The following is a 16,327-nucleotide window of genomic DNA, read 5'->3' as shown; positions in this document are numbered from 1 at the left end:
GATTGGTGTAACTTAGAGTAAACTCTCTGGAATGCCACATTAATCTTTTGGGATCACATGTTAGGTTCCTAGACCCTTCCCTAATTGCCATAATGGCTTGAGGGTGCTTCTTTTTCTGGTGAGATTTGCTAGGTACTTGCCTGGCTTGTCACCATGCTCCTATAACCTTTTGTTTTGCGAAAGTAAGCTCCTTCTTTGTCTGCAGGAGTGCAGAAGTCAATGCAGACTGCAACGGTATAATTCTCTGTGGCTTGACCAATGAGGACCTGTCAAAGTAAGTCTTCTTGGCTGCTTCAACCATACTTTGAGGAGACGTTGCTGTTCGCCCTTCTGCTTCCTACTGGCAGAGTAGGAACTAACTAACCTCCAGCATAGGGTCTGGAAGTTTCCCAAAGTACAGACGGGCTACTAACCGAGCCTGAGTTCATGTCTAGGAACACACAAAATCCCCTAGAGAAGTACTCCACAAACTTATTGTCCTTAAGGATAAAGGGATCCATTCGCCAGTGCCTCGGGCTCACTTTAACGTCCTTAATCTTAACCAACAGGTACAATGGGGTGTGATTGGAGATGGTAATATTAGCAATCGTACAAGGTGCCACCAAGTTCAGGTGTTCAGGAAAAAAAAATCAATCCTGTGTGGATTGGGAAAAAACATAAAATCCCTGCCTGTAGAGTGGAGACTCCTCCAGACGTACACCAAATCTTTAATTCCACACACAGATCCACTAATTGTTTAGTTTGTACAGAGGATATCAGGGGGCCTTTGGGCAATCTGTCTACAGTGGGATCCATAAGACAGTTAAAATCTCCCCTTATAATATGCCGGGCCTCGAGATTGATCAATTTAGAGGACGCATATACCAGGAATTTGAGGGGGATGGGCCGGAGGCCAATAAACATATAAAACGCCATATTCTTCCCTGTTTATCAGGGCTTTGAGAATTACAAACCTCCCGTATGTGTCTTTAACACAATCTAGTAACTTAAATGGGAGATTTCTCCTAACCAATACAGCCACTCCCCTATTTCTGGTATTAAAAGATGAAAAGTAAACCTAATCAAAACCATTCTACTGTAGTTTCAATGCTCCCTATCATCCAAGTGTGTCTCCTGTAACAAAGCAATATCCACCTTTTCCTTTCTAAGTCTTGAAAGTACCTTCTTCCTCTTGGTTGGTGAGTGACTTCCCTTGATGTTCCAGGTGCACCATTTAATCAAGTCATTAGCCATAACCTTCTGCAGTAACATTTAGATTCCAGAAAGGAGGAGCTCGAACCACAAATCGCCAAGCCTTAGTGTTGCAAGATCCATCGAACATAAAAACTACATAAACTAAAACCACTATAATCTACAAAGCTATCAGAGACTATATACAACAAAAAACAAACCAATGTATAAAGTGCCATTGGCTGAACTTGCCCCCCTGCCCAAAGGGGGGCAATTACACATCCCAAAACCCAACTTCCCATCCCACTGCCAACACTGCAGCCCAGGCATTTAAATACCTGAACCCGGCATAAACTGCCTGTACGTAGGCATCTAGCCATCCCAACCATTTCCCCCCTCCTGGCCACAGCCGCACTGCAAACACAAGCAGAAAAGAAAGAAAATAGACCTGGAATAGCAATGTGAATAAAGAAATTTTGTAAAAAAAGGATGGGTACACCACCCATCCTTTGGTATAATGTAGAAATTGAAAGTACACATCTTAATCATCGCCAAACATAGTTTAGACCAAACTGTTACCAATAAAAGAAAGCCCTGACCGGACTTCCTTTTTTTATTAAAAGAAAAGGCAAAGATATACCCAAAAAACACTGCTATTTGTACATACTAAATTGTTCAGATCAAGTAAATTTGGCCACAAAATCTTGCCTTCTCCAGCGTGTCAAAGAGATGTACAGATCCATCTAAGGTGATCCGAAGCACTGTTGAATACCTCAGAGTGCTGGATCCCAAGCTCCCTCAGTCCTCTCTTGACGCTGTCATAGGAGTTTCTTTTCTGGATCACCACCACTGAGAAATCGTGGAAGAACATAATTTTAGAGCCCTCATAAACTAGGGCATTCAGATCTTTCCCCTGGATTCTGGAAGCTTCTCCTTATCTCCATCTTGATGAAACCACACTAAGATAGGACAAGGACATTGATCTAGACATGACCTCCATGTCGTGACCCAGTGAGCCCCCTCGATCTTCAAGCCTCTCATTCCAGCCTCCCAAGTTAAGGAATTTCGGCAACCAGTCCTCAATAAATTCCGCCAATCGTTCACCTTTCTTACCCTCTGGCAGACTGACAATCCGAATATTTTTTTTCTCCTGCCCCTGTTCTCAAGATCACCAACCTGCTCAAGCAAATTACGGACCTGCGCCTCCAGGGCCTGGATCCTATCCTTGGAAGAATCAGTATCTGCTTCCACCACTGCGACTCTGTGTTCTACCTCACCTGTCCTTTTCTCCGGGTCTCCTAGCTGCTGTTCATGCTTCTGCAGCATGATGGAGGAGAAGCTGGCCCCAATCTCTATCTCCTTAACCAGAATTTCACAAGATTTTGCAAGCTTCTTTTACCAGGACCTTCTAAGAAATAAGAGTCTAAGGATCCTGCAGGCTGGGTCCAGGATGCTGCTCCTCCCTTCTTTAGTAACTCTGGACGGTGAAAATCAAGGTAAGTTGCTCTCTGACAGTTTCCTCGGACTCCCCGATCTTTCCAGAGTCTCTGGGTATGGTGGGTTAAACATTCGTCCTGCCTCCGCTGTGGTGCGGAGCTCTGCAGCGCGGTCTTCCTAAATCGCTGCCATCTTGGATTCCCTCGAAGATAATTTTTTAAAAAAATAACTCATTATTAAGGTAAGAAGATTTTGCTCAATGAGTGGTTTTGTGATTTCAAACAAAATCTGTACTATTCTGCATTCTTAAGCAATATCGTAGAATAGGACCGATGAGAACAGATTTTTAAGAGCTCAAGAGTTGCTTGTTGTGGTTTGTGTCAAATGCCTCCAGGTTCTGAGAGACACAGGGACTTATTTCATAATTTGAACACGTGCAAAAGAATTTTTGGAACATGTTGATGATATTTAAAAGAAATGTCCCTGGGCTTGAAAATTGCAGATATGGGGAAAGATTGAATAGGCTAGGATTGTTTCTCTGAGAGCAGAGGAGCTGAGGGGTGACTAAATCATAGTGTACAGAATAATGAGGGACTTGTATAGCATGGATAGGGGGCAAACATTTAAATTGATTGACAGCAGGAATAGAGGTGACATGAGGCAAAATGTTTCATCCAGATGCAGCAAGTGCCTGGAATTCACTGCCCACTTCGGAAACTGAGGTGGAAATCCCAAATCAATTTTAAAAGGGACCTGGATCTGTATGTGAAGTACTGTAACCTGCAAGGCTGTGGACCAGGTGCTGGAAATGGGATTAGAATGGGCAGATAGCTAGTGGGAACATGATGGGCTGATTAGGTAGCTGTGCTCTCTACAGTTTAAATGGCTCACTGTTCCAGTGGAGGGTATATTTTGAAGTGCTAATTAATTAGGTCCAGATGTTCTGAATCCTATGGGGTTCAAAAATTCCCTTAAGAGGTACAAAAGGTGATAGCTCAGCATACCAATTATCTGAAAATTGGATTATCCGAAGGAGATCTTGAAGTCCCGACAGAAACATTGCATCAAAGACGTGTGTCCAACACTGGTCGCGTCTTTTGTTTACAGTGACTAAAAGTACTGCTGAGAACAGTCCTGGACTGGTGGGAGCGCAGGCACCGTCTCTAAATAACTGACCTCCCACCCTCACTCTACTCTCCCCCCACCACCACCACACACACTTTCCCTGGAGTTCTACACAGGCATGTACCCTAAATGCCCCTTTCCCAGATAATCTCTCCAGCATTGTCCTGTCCAGGGCAAAGGTGGAACCTGTCAAAAAGTAGCAGTAAAAAGTTGTGTGTGCACGCGCGTGCTCGTTGGAGACTCTTCCCCCCCCCCCCCCCCCCCCCCCCAAAAAAGGCAGTAGCAGCTGTCGTCTTGTTAGTATCTAGTCTGGCTGTTCCGTAGAGGTGGGCGGGTGGGGTTAGATGAGGCGGGGGGAGGGGGTGGGGGGTGGTGGGTGGGGGTTCGCTCGCGCGCATGCTATGATGCTGCCTTATCTTCTGAACAGGGAGCAGATTTTACAAAAAACTCCGAGCCCCAGAGGAAAGGCATTGAATCGGTGAACCGAATAATCAATTATCCAAACGAAATAGTTCCGGCCCATCTCATTTGGATAATCGAGGTTCCTCTGTACTCTCTCTCCTTTTAGATTGAAGAGAGATTCCATCTGCAGGATGGTTACAAGACTCGCCTCAGTTATGCAGTTACTTGGAAGTTTAAATTCTACTTATGCTAGTACAAGGAATATGCATTGTGTTTAAGAACTCCCCTTTTGCTGTTAGGTGTGATTTTAGAGTTCATTCTGCCCGTTACACGTGCAAAGAGCTAACAGTTCTCAAAAGTTAACACTGGTTCAATAATAATAGAATTTTGAAGATGTGAAACAGTACCCCAAATTTTGTGATGGCACAGAAAGGTTTGGGGCTGAAAATGTCCCAACTCTGAAGATTAATATCCCATAAAACTGAGGTACAATGGCTGCCCCAGTGAGTAACTGAGTCTTGCATCCAAGAAAGCCTGACTTAACTGGTTGCAACTTGTATTATTAAGAGAAGAGTTTAAATTGCTTGGGTAGATGAGGTGGGAGTTCTATCAATGGTTTTGTGCCCTGCTATTAATGAGCTACCAAAGCTGTGAGTCTGTCTACAGCAGCATTATGATGGGAGCTTTGTGATGCCCTATGTACTAGATTGAGCCATATTCATGTCAATGATCAATTCAGGGACAACGTACTAAGGTCACCATGATCTGTGAAGGCACATCTAGGTATGGAATAAATGTGTGGCAAGCCATGAGAGCCAATTTATGGCAAAAACTAATTTTTTCCTTTGGCAGGGGCTCACCTCCATTTGTTTGTCCTTTGCATTGATTTCTGTTGTCTAATGCAAATTGTGGTTAAGCATATTTATGGAAATGTTTCTCGAGCGTATTAATGTAACACTTTTGATATTTAAAAATTGCTTTCATAGTTATTATTAAAATGTCTGCACCTAACTGAGATTCACAAATTACTTTCTTTTTCCCCAGCTGCGACTGAACAGTATTAAGAAACTGTCGACGATTGCTTTGGCTTTAGGAGTTGAAAGGACTCGGAGTGAGCTGCTTCCATTCTTGACTGGTATGTACAAAGCTGCTGTTTTCTTCCAACAAACGAACAATCCAACTGAAATGCAAGATTGATCTTGAACTGGTTTCTGCCCATATCTTTTCCGACTGTAGATACCATTTACGATGAAGATGAAGTGCTGTTGGCCTTGGCAGAGCAACTCGGAAGCTTTACCGTTCTTGTTGGGGGACCAGAATATGTTCATTGTTTGCTGGTAAGAAAGGACTTGCATTTATTTAATGCCTTTTACAACCTCAACATTCCAGAATAATCAGAGCCAATTAAGTAGTTTTGGTGAGTTGCCACTGTAATGTTTCAAACAAAGACAGCAATTAATTTTCCTGTAGTAAGTTTCCACGTGTAACAATGAGGTAAATGACCATTCTGATTTAAGTGATTTTGGTTGAGAGTTAATTGTTAACCAGGAAACAGAAAAATTCCTTGCTTAGTTTCTGATTGTGCCAGGAGATTTTCTTAAGGTCTTCTGAGGGAGCAGATGGGGCCTCCATTAAGCATCCCATATTGAGGGTAGCACCTGCAACTGACACCACAGAGGTATCGACCTGGATTGAGATTCAGTTTCTTGAATGTGTCCTGACGTATGGTCTGCTGAATAGGATCTTAATGGCATACAAGTGAGCTGTGTTATTTGCATGCAGTTACTTTTGACACGAGTCATTGGGAAGGCTTAACTGACCTTGGTTGCCTTCCTGGATTTTTCATACTTTTGAAGTGCTTTCCAGATAAAGCACTTTTTGAAAAAAATTATCAGTTAGAATATAGGAAGCAACCAACTTGCACATAGCAAGGTCCCAGTGGAGCATCATGATGCAATTAGATAATCTGTTTTGTTGAAAATAGGCTGTATGCTCAATATTGAGTGACCTGATCAGTTTTGCAGAAGGCCTAATCTGAGGTTTTTAAACAAAAGGATGGTAATGAATTGAAATGTACTCTGATGCTTTACCAGCATAAATCACTGACTCTCGAGGCCTTCTAAATCATTACCATCAGTTTACAGAGGCTGTGTTCCATATTTTAAAAAAAGCTCTAATTTCTTTATTCTTCCCTTACACTCCTGACACCTACTGCTATACATTTTCCTATGTGTTAATTGCCCCATCATACCTTGCCATGGTGCACGTCCTTCATGTGTCACATAGCTGCAGAATCAAAATATTTGACAGTGAACTTACCGTAGTAGAGTCTAATTCTGACCTTTCTCAAAATCCACAATTGGTATTTGATTGGCCTTGCATGACAGTGGTGTGGATTTCCTGGTTCCTCCTCAATCCAGTGGCATAAAGATTTACGAGTGGTGTACTAACAATTACTCAAAAGGTAGAAACTAACATCCCCCTATGCGCCGATAGTGGGAGCATGGGGATTCCAACCGGGGTTAACAGATGCCACTCTTAAACTCTGGAGATCCGGGGGTATCTCATGTTTTGGGGACCTATTTAAAGAGGGGGTCTTGATGTCTTTTGAACAGCTGCGTCAGAAATACGGATTACCTTATGGAGAACTCTTTCTATACTTCCAAATTCGAGACTATATACAGAAGAAGACTACGTTATTCGATAGTCTTTATAAATCAGATAGAGAATGTAGAGTGCTACGACCAATGTGGGTATCTTCCGTCAGTACTATTTATCATTTACTACATGAAGAAGTATCGGGAGATATGGACAATCTGCTTAAAACATGGGATCAGGATTTGGGACTAGAAATCTCTATAGAAACATGGAATGACATTTGGGGAAAATGCTAGAAGAATTACTATCTGTAACAGAACTCACGCTATCCAACTGAAGATACTTCATAGGGGCCATATAGCACCGGATCGATTGGCAAAATTTAAGGCAGGAGCATCTCCAATGTGTCCCAAATGCAAAATCGAGGTGGGCACTCTTGTACATTGCCTATGGACCTGTCATAAGATCCGTAGATATTGGACTAAAGTAGCAAGTACCCTGACAGAAATTCTAGGAACGGAAATTAAAGTGGACCCTGTATCTCTTCTTTTGGGCTTTTCGAACTTTCCCTCCCTGGACCTGTAGGGGAAGAGACTATTTTCTATTCTCTCTTTCTGTACAAGGAAAAATATTTTGGTAAACTGGGTGGCTGAGGGACCCCCTGGATTTTCAAATTGGCACAGATTAATTATGGAATGTATTCCCCTTGACTTCCTTACAACTATGGTGCACCAAAAGACCGAATTATTTTATAAAATATGGCAGCCCTTCTTGAATTACATAAATACAGATATTTCGGCTATCCTAACAAGGGCTTTTATTTAATTGAGATTACGAACCTGGTTGGTCTGGGGCCCCTTAGGAGAGGAATCCTGCACGAATACGGGTTTTGTTACATTTGATGTTAACACGTTCCGAGCATGTATCTCACTACTCAATTTCTAAGTTATCTGTTGTTTTTTTTTGTTTTTTTTTCTCTCTCTCTTATTTGAATAATGTAAGAGACTTAAATATACACTCTGGTTAGTTGTAGGTTAGATTAGTAGTTAGTTGAGTTTTGTTTTTTTTTCTTTCTCGGTATTTTTTCTTTTGTTAAATTTTGGCTATTGTATATTTAAGATTTAATTGTATATCAATGTTTGTACTTGAAAGTTTTGTTTATTTTTGTAAACTTGTAAAAATGTTAAATTTCTAATAAAAATATCTATTTAAAAAAAGGTAGAAACTTCTGGTTGGTATTGCTCAAGTACATGTCACTTTCATGGCCTGAACTATTGGAACAAAAACACAAACTACTAATTACAAGAATGTTCTATAGTCTGTGCATAAGCACAAAAATCTATCATGTTTTTTCTACTGCAGAAAGTTTATTTGGTCTGAAATAGTTGTAATGATCAGATAATTGAATTAGTCAATATGTAATGAGACTCATAAAAGGTAATTTTGGTCACTGTAGAACATGATTCAAGCACATTCAAAATGGTTTGATTTTCTGATTTAACGTCATGGCACATTGGGAACACTCAATTTTTTGAAATTAAACCATTAAAACTATTTACCTTTCACATTAATTAACAAAGCACTAGTATTTGAAGTGTTAGAAATTAATTATTCTAAAATTAATCATCTTTTTTGGGGTTCAAGTTTTAGTTTACATATTCAGGCATCTAGTTCTTGCCCTGTGATATCCTGCTGTACTGGCTTCAGAAAGTTGTTTATGTAGTTTCAAATGCCAATATCTACTGTGCTAAAATAAAACATCAATACAATTATTATTCAATAGGTTAGCATTTTGGGCAAATTATTGGCCAAGTGAAATAAAACTGATTTTGGATTATACATTTATTCTAACCAAGTGTAATTATTGCAAAGTGTGAAAACAAATATTAAACCCTATTTATTCTAAACGTAGAACATTTCCGAACCCTGACATGGCAATCTATATACCTAAGTTTCCATAACATTGTACGGCATTCCGTGGAGGTAAGTTCTGAACAAGTTCCCCAGGCTTCATTGGTGATTACAGCATGCATTTTTATTACATGAATGGAAGTCCTTGTATGCTGATAAAATAACGCATGAACTTAAAAGGTTTTTGTCTTTTGCCTTTCATTATCTATATACCTCATTTTCTTTCGCTCTTGATTTCTGTGAATTTGCTCAAGAATTCATGTGAAACAGAGCTTTCTTTAACAATAATATAAAACAAAGAACTGTAGATGTTGGAGATCTGAAACAAAAACAAATTGCTGGTAAAACTCAGCAGGTCTGGCAGCATCTTTGGGGAGAAATCTTTGAGGAGAAAGTGAGGCCTGCAGATGCTGGAGATCAGAGCTGAAAATGTGTTGCTGGAGAAGGGCTTATGCCCGAAACGTCGATTCTCCTGTTCCCTGGATGCTGCCTGACCTGCTGCGCTTTTCCAGCAACACATTTTCAGCTCTTTGGGGAGAAAGCAGAGTTAACATAAGCTCAATGACTCTTCAGAATAATTCCTAATTAGCTAATGTTTTCTTTGTTTTGGTGAAAGAAAAATAAATCAAGGTCATGCAATTCACTAACTTTTCTTTGCTCTTCAGCCTCCCTTGGAAAGTCTTGCTACTGTGGAAGAGACTGTCGTACGTGATAAGGCTGTTGATTCACTGCGAGCAATTTCCCATGAACATTCTCCTACAGACCTAGAAGTCCACTTTGTGCCTCTGGTCAAACGTTTGGCTTGCGGTGACTGGTTCACATCAAGGACTTCAGCTTGTGGTCTGTTCAGTGTCTGTTACCCTCGGGTATCCAGTTCTGTGAAAATGGAACTGCGCCAGTGAGTATGACTTGGCTTGAGTATAGTAGAAGTTTTGACAGATTATACATTAAAGGTCAGTCAGAAGTTTCTGACTTTTATGATGACAGAACTTTGCTTTGTTGAAGAGTTGTAAAGGTTTCTAACTTTGCTGCATGAGTTTAACAGAGGCTAGGAGAGATGTGTATTTTTATCAGGGGAAGTAGACAGAATATCTTTGAGTTGTAATATGTACCATATCTAAAGGAAGACTTGTTTAACTATACCTGCTTTATGTCTTTAGTAGGTTGTTTTGGAGAGAGGAAAAGATGAAAGACACTAAGTGTTTCCTTTTAAACTGATTCTCCAATCTCGTCGACTTAAAGCTGTGGGAATCTGGTTGATTTGTACAGAAAACTACATAGGGATGTCAGTTTTTAAAATCTCAATTGAATAGCTACTACTTGATAAGAGTGGGGTACAAAATTTCACTTGCTAATAAGCTAGTTTATTTAGAAATGTTTATTTTCACAGAGGAGTCGGCTGTTTGGTCCAGCATATCTGCAGCTTCTTTGAGATAATCCAAAAGCAATTCCCTGCCCTGCTTGTTCCTATAAACCTTTTTTTTTAAACCATTCAAATGAATTGTGTGTTAGTGTGTTGTGCCAAATAGTGCCTCCATCCCTCCCCCTCCATTGATTGTATCTCGCCATGTGGTGTTCAGAGTTCAGCGGCTTTAGATTTCTAATTGGAATACTGATTAATATATTGTAAATGCACATTCGTTTCCATAACAAGAATGTATTACGTGGGAACCATACAAATTTTTGCATTTCTCTGGTAAATATTCGTTGAAGCAATATATTTTTTCTCATGCCATATTATAATTTGTTTTTTTGGCAAATTCTAAAGCAAAGGATTCTGAGGATGTTCAAGTATGACAAAATAACAATCTTGTGATGTTTGGCTCTACTTGGAAAGATCTATGAAGCAAATTGATGTTTCTAACGTTTAGGCCAGAGATTGCAGTTAGAAATTTAATATAAAAGAACTATCAGTCTTGGTTTACATTAATATTTTATCTGCAGACATTTCCGTAGTCTCTGCTCTGATGATACGCCAATGGTTCGAAGAGCTGCTGCTTCAAAGCTGGGTGAATTTGCAAAAGTTCTTGAGTTGGAATTTTTAAAAAATGACATTATACCCCTCTTCACTTCTCTGGCTTCTGATGAGCAGGTAAGTGGTTAAAGTGCAGCTTACCTTTTGTCCCAGTTCATCTCTGGGGCAATTATGATTGGAAATTTCTGCATAAGATAATCTTAGTATTCATTCATCTTTAAGAGTCATATGCCTGATTTTCTCTCCTTTCCCTCCATTCCTAAATACCATATTATGTTTTCACTTCTTTAATTTTGGGAGAGGAGATTTTTCCATTAGATATTGTGATTATCCCTCTTGCATCTATCTTGCTAAAACTGCTGCAACCCTGTTTTTCAAATTACTTCTGTATCCAATTACTTGAATCAACAAGAGCTCTAATTTATTCCACATGTGATGACGTGGTCTCCATCAAATATTTCTCCTATTTCACATAGATGCTATAATGGGGAACAGATGATTCTTTTAGGAAGCCAATTCAGTCAACTCACTGAAGCAACTGCACAATCTACACACATATGTATAACTTGTTCTTTACTGTGGGTGATTAGAGAATGGGTTCAATGTGTCGAATGTACATGATTGAAGAGCAGAAATGGTTTATAATTGATTGAATTGAGAGTTATTATTGACAAAACATGAAACATAGGAACAGGAGTAGGCATTGTCAGCCCCTTGAGCCTGTTCCATTATTCAGTGAAATCATGGCTGATCTGTGGCTTAACTCCATATAGCAGCTTTTGGCCACTATCCTTTAACACCTTGCTTCACAAAAATTCTCTCTTCCAAAATTAACAACTGATTCTGGTCTATGGGCTTTTTTATTCCTGCTTACAGAACTTTTACTTCCTTTTGCCACACACTTTTTTTTGTATCAACATTTTACTAATATAAGTTCCCCTGTCCACATTGATAATTTAAAACTACCCATGTAAACCTAAGTTAAAATTGCACCATCCTGTTACTTCTAATGCAGAATGCCTACAGTTCATGAGCTGTTGTCCTCATGGTGAGAACCAGAGAGAAGCTCAACACTCCAAAGGCTACAGCATCTACTCCCAGTTGTGGTTGATCAATAAATTATATAAAATGTAGTTCAAGTATTAGACATAATTTGTAATGCATCACCATCATGACAAGTGTTCTGGGAATTGTGCAGTAATTTTAGAGACCATTGGTTAAACCTTGATTCTTCAGGCAATGTATACCAAGTTCAAATTCCTTTATGCATAATCTTTTACTTGTGTAAAGAACTCTGAGTAAGTAGTCTACAGTTTACTCAGCTACCAAATGGACACTTGCACTAATGGAAAGTCAGAAAAATATCTGTATCAATGTCTAGTCCCTGTCCTGACAGGGCATTAAAAAGGAAGATGACCTTCCTTCCTTCCTTCGCCTTGGTTTTTACTTGAGATAGATGTGAAATCTTTTTGGAGATACTAACTTTACTGTTTGTGGGTTCCAGTTGCCATATAGATCAGAAACATCTGCTAATGTAAAGGAGCCCACATTGTGAGCAATGGTACAGTAGACTAAATCAAAACAAGTACAGGTAAAACACTGCTTTACCTGGAAGCTATGTTTGAGACCTTGGACAGCAAGTACAGAGGAGGTAAAAGGGCAAACCTTCTGCGATTGCATGCAAAGGTACCTTGGGGTGAGTGTAAGTGAGAGAAAGTGAGGGCTGCAGATGCTGGAGATCAGAGCTGAAAATGTGTTGCTGGAAAAGCGCAGCAGGTCAGGCAGCATCCAAGGAACAGGAGAATCGACGTTTCTGGCATAAGCCCTTCTTCAGGAAAGTGAGAGGAGGTGATGGAGGAATTGATCACCCTGATTAGAAGCAGTGGTCCTTGTGAAGTGCTGATAGTGAAGGAAAAATTGTATTTGGTGGTATCCTGCTGGAGATGTAGGATGATCCTTTGAATGTGGAGTCAAATGTGATGAAAAATGGTGGACTAAGGGAACCCAGTTGTTCTGGAAGGGAGGGTAAAGTATGAGGTCAAAAGTGCGGCACACAGGTTGATCACAGTTGAAGGAATCCTCAGTTAAGGAAAGTTGAGTGCCTCACATCAGAGGCAGCCTAATGGAAGGTGGCATCATCGAAACAGATGTGATGGAGAAACTAGGGGAATAGAACGGAGTCCTTGCAGAAAGCAGGATGAGGGAAAGTGTATTTGAAGTACACTTGGTAAGTTTGTTATGGATATTGGTGGACAGCCTATTCCCAGAAATGGAAGCAGTGAAGTCCAGGAATGAAGAGTTAGATAGACCAGATGAATTTGTAAGAGGAAATTGGAAACAACTGAATTTTTCCAATTCCAATGAGAGCAGGAAGCAGCATTGATGTTAGCACCAAAGACCCACTCCCTTCATGTAACCCATAAAAAGACAGGTATAAATGCAGGTACCTATGGCTACGACTTTGACTTGGAGAAAGTGAGGGGTATAGCCTATAGTTTCCTGTTTTCTGCCTGCCTTGCTTGACTAGGGAGGCTATATTTGGTGTTTTCCGATGCAATCTTTCCTGAACCTCGTAAATTTTAGAAAGTTAGCACCAATGCATTTACCTCATTAGGAACCTCTTTTAAAAGGCTAGAATTAAGTCCATCTGGACCTGGAGAGTTGTCAGCCTGCAGCTCCAACATTTTGCTTAGCACCATTTCCCTGTAATTTCACCCTTCCAAATCCTGATTTACAACTACTTAATTTTTTTTTGTAACCCCTATGGTGAAGGCAGAAATGAAATATTTGTTCACTACTTCAACCATTTCCTTGTCTACTATTAACTTCCCATCCTCACTTTCGAGGATCAACATTATTATTTTCTCACTTCCTTTTTAAACATTTGCCATTATGATCCCAGCTGATATTATAGGATGAGTCAGATATTAGACTGAAATTTAGTTTGATGGATCATACTTTGTTTTCTTTTGTGGTAGTAACAAGGCGATCTCTCACTGAAGCATAAACATGCAAAATTGCAGATTTGAATTTGACAACAAAACAGGTCTATTTTGCGCAAGAGGTGACAATATATTAAAATAAACCAAACTATTTACATAACACACAAACATTTAGAAACACATATATGAAACAATCCCATTAATTCCCCCACCCCCCCCCCCCCCACCCCCAAAAACACTCCTTTACTGTATCCACGAGAGAATCTTCCTTGTTAACATATCTGGAGGATGAGTAATGTCATCAGCCAGTAGCAGTGATTGACTTGCTCCAGTGTGTCTTTTATTGAAGCATAAAGAAATATCTCACATTTTGAGAAAAATATACTGAAAGCATCTAGCAGTATGATTCTCGTCAGTGTTCAAAAAAGATGTTTCATGTTTGTCCTGGGCAATCTGTACTTCGCACGGTCAGTATATATATTTTGTTTTTAATTGAGAATGATTGTTCTTTTTATTTGATAGGATTCAGTGAGGTTGTTGGCAGTAGAGGCTTGTGTGAGCATTGCCCAACTACTACCACAGGAAGATCTGGAAGCCCTGGTGATGCCTACACTACGGCAAGCAGTAGAGGACAAATCATGGCGTGTTCGTTATATGGTGGCAGACAAATTTTCTGAAGTATGTATTCAATCCATTAAGATACTAATTGCTTAAATCACAAAGTTGCAAGGCTAAAGATACAAATCCAAAGTAAAATTGAGCCTTGTTTAATGTTTATTTTTCTCGTGCAGATCAACTCTTTTATTCTGTCAGAAGTAATGAAAGCATAATATTCCCCACCAGTGAGAAAGCATTGGATTTAAGGTTGTGTAGATTAGTTTGAAATGCTTGTAGACTAACCTCAGTTCCCAAAGAAGACACCAACAAATGTTTGATGCCTTCTCAGAGAGGACGTGGGAAACAAGCTGATCACATTTTAAGTTATGCCAAGCATGTGGGCTTTCAGTTATGAATAGAGACTCTGAATCTGATGTTTTCCTTTGAGCAAAGAACTTTGAGTCATAGAGATGGACAGCATGGAATCACACCCTTTGGTCCAACTCGTCCATGCTGACCAGATTTTCAAAATTAATTTAGTCCCATTTGCCAGCATTTGGCCCATGTCCTGCTAAACCCTTCCTATTCATATAACCATCCAGATGCCTTTTAAATGATGTATTTGTACTAACCTCCACACTTTCTCTGGCAGCTCATTCCATATATGCTCCACTGTCTATGTGAAAAGGTTGCTCCTTAGATCCTTTTATATCTTTTAAATCTTTCCACTTTCACTTTAAACCTATGCCCTCTAGTTTTGGGCTTTGCTACCCAAGGAAAAAGACGTTGGCTATTCACCCTATCCATGCCCCTCATGATTTGATAAACGTCCAAAAGGTCACCCCTCCACCTCTGACGCTCCAGGGAAAATAGCCCCAGCCTATTCAGTGTCTCTCTATAGCTCAAACTCTCCAACTCTGACAGCGTTCTTGTAAATTTTTTTATGAACCCTTTCAAGTTTCACAGCATTGTTCCTGTAGGAGGGAGACTAGAACTGAACACCGTATTCCAAAAGTGTGGCCAATGTCCTAAACAGCCACAAGCTGACATCCCAACTCTTATACAATACACTGTCCAATAAAAGCAAGCATACTAGATGCCTCAATCACTTTCAAGGAAATATGAGCCTGCACTTCAAGGTTGCTTTGTTTGGCAGCACTCTCCAGGACCTTACCATTAAATGTATAAGTACTGCTCTGATTTACCTTACCAGAATGCAGCACCTCACTTTTATCTAAATTAAACGCCATCTGCCGCTCCTCAGCCCAGCTGATCAAGTTTTTACTCTGAGGCAACCTTCTTGGCTGTCTATTGTATCACTAAGTTTGGTGTCATCTGCAAGTTTACTAATCATACCCTCTATTTTCAAATCCAAATCATTTATATAAATGTCAAAAAGCAGTGGACTCTAATTGAAGATTTAACAGAAATGTTTAAAAATTATGAAAGGTTTTGATGAAAGTAAGGGCGGGGATAAACTGTTTCTCATGGCATGAGGGCCAGAAACTGGGGGCAGATTTACATAATTGTTTTTTAAAAAAAAAGAGAAACTCTTTTTAACCATCAAGTTATCTGAAGTCCAGTGTCCACAGTGGGAAGGGTGAAAACAAACTCCACGGTAGCATGCAAATGAGAATTGAATATGCAGTGGAATTGGAAACATTAACAGAGAAAACAATGCAAATGTGCTTAATCCAAAGATGTGCAGGTTGGGTTGGTTGGCAATGCTAACTTGCCCCAGAAATAGGTTAGCCATAGGAAATGCAGGGTTACAGGGACACGTCTGGGTGGGATGCTCTTTGCGGGGTTGAGGATCCCGTGGGCCAAATGACCTGTTTCCATACTGTAGGGATTCTATGATCTAATCAGATTGCTCTTTCAAGGAGTCAATGGGCTGAGTGGCCAGCTTCTGGGCTATAATGATTGTGATTATACTGAGCACAGCAATACTCGATCTTTGATTACAATATGGACTGGCCTGTATAGAGCAAACCAAAACCTTTATTTTGATAAATAATGTAACGGCCTCTAGTGTATTTGGGTCATATGGCAAATAGTTTTTTTTAATTAGGTTGTTTCACTTCCTAAATATTACTAGTGTTTAGAGAATTGGTACCAGTGCATTATTGGAAAGAAAATAGTATTTTACAGTGTAATTTATGATTATTGA

General features: G+C 39.9%; 1 protein-coding gene across 1 annotated transcript in view; it reads left to right on the top strand.

The window, feature by feature from the left end:
• LOC122540646 (serine/threonine-protein phosphatase 2A 65 kDa regulatory subunit A beta isoform) overlaps positions 1–16,327 on the top strand; it is a 43,625-nt gene that overhangs the window by 13,507 nt on the left and 13,791 nt on the right. The window contains exons 2-6 of the mRNA XM_043676647.2: positions 5,179–5,269; positions 5,371–5,471; positions 9,309–9,541; positions 10,588–10,735; positions 14,083–14,238. Coding sequence (XP_043532582.2) covers positions 5,179–5,269; positions 5,371–5,471; positions 9,309–9,541; positions 10,588–10,735; positions 14,083–14,238 — 729 coding nt within the window. The remainder of the gene's footprint in view (positions 1–5,178; positions 5,270–5,370; positions 5,472–9,308; positions 9,542–10,587; positions 10,736–14,082; positions 14,239–16,327) is intronic.

This window comes from Chiloscyllium plagiosum, unplaced genomic scaffold (assembly GCF_037043375.1).
Source record: "Chiloscyllium plagiosum isolate Xiang-an unplaced genomic scaffold, Cpla_swu_hap1 HiC_scaffold_29, whole genome shotgun sequence".
Taxonomy (NCBI): Eukaryota; Metazoa; Chordata; class Chondrichthyes; order Orectolobiformes; family Hemiscylliidae; genus Chiloscyllium; species Chiloscyllium plagiosum.
Note: the sequence above shows the minus strand (reverse complement) of the source record. Positions and strands in the feature narration are given on the sequence as shown.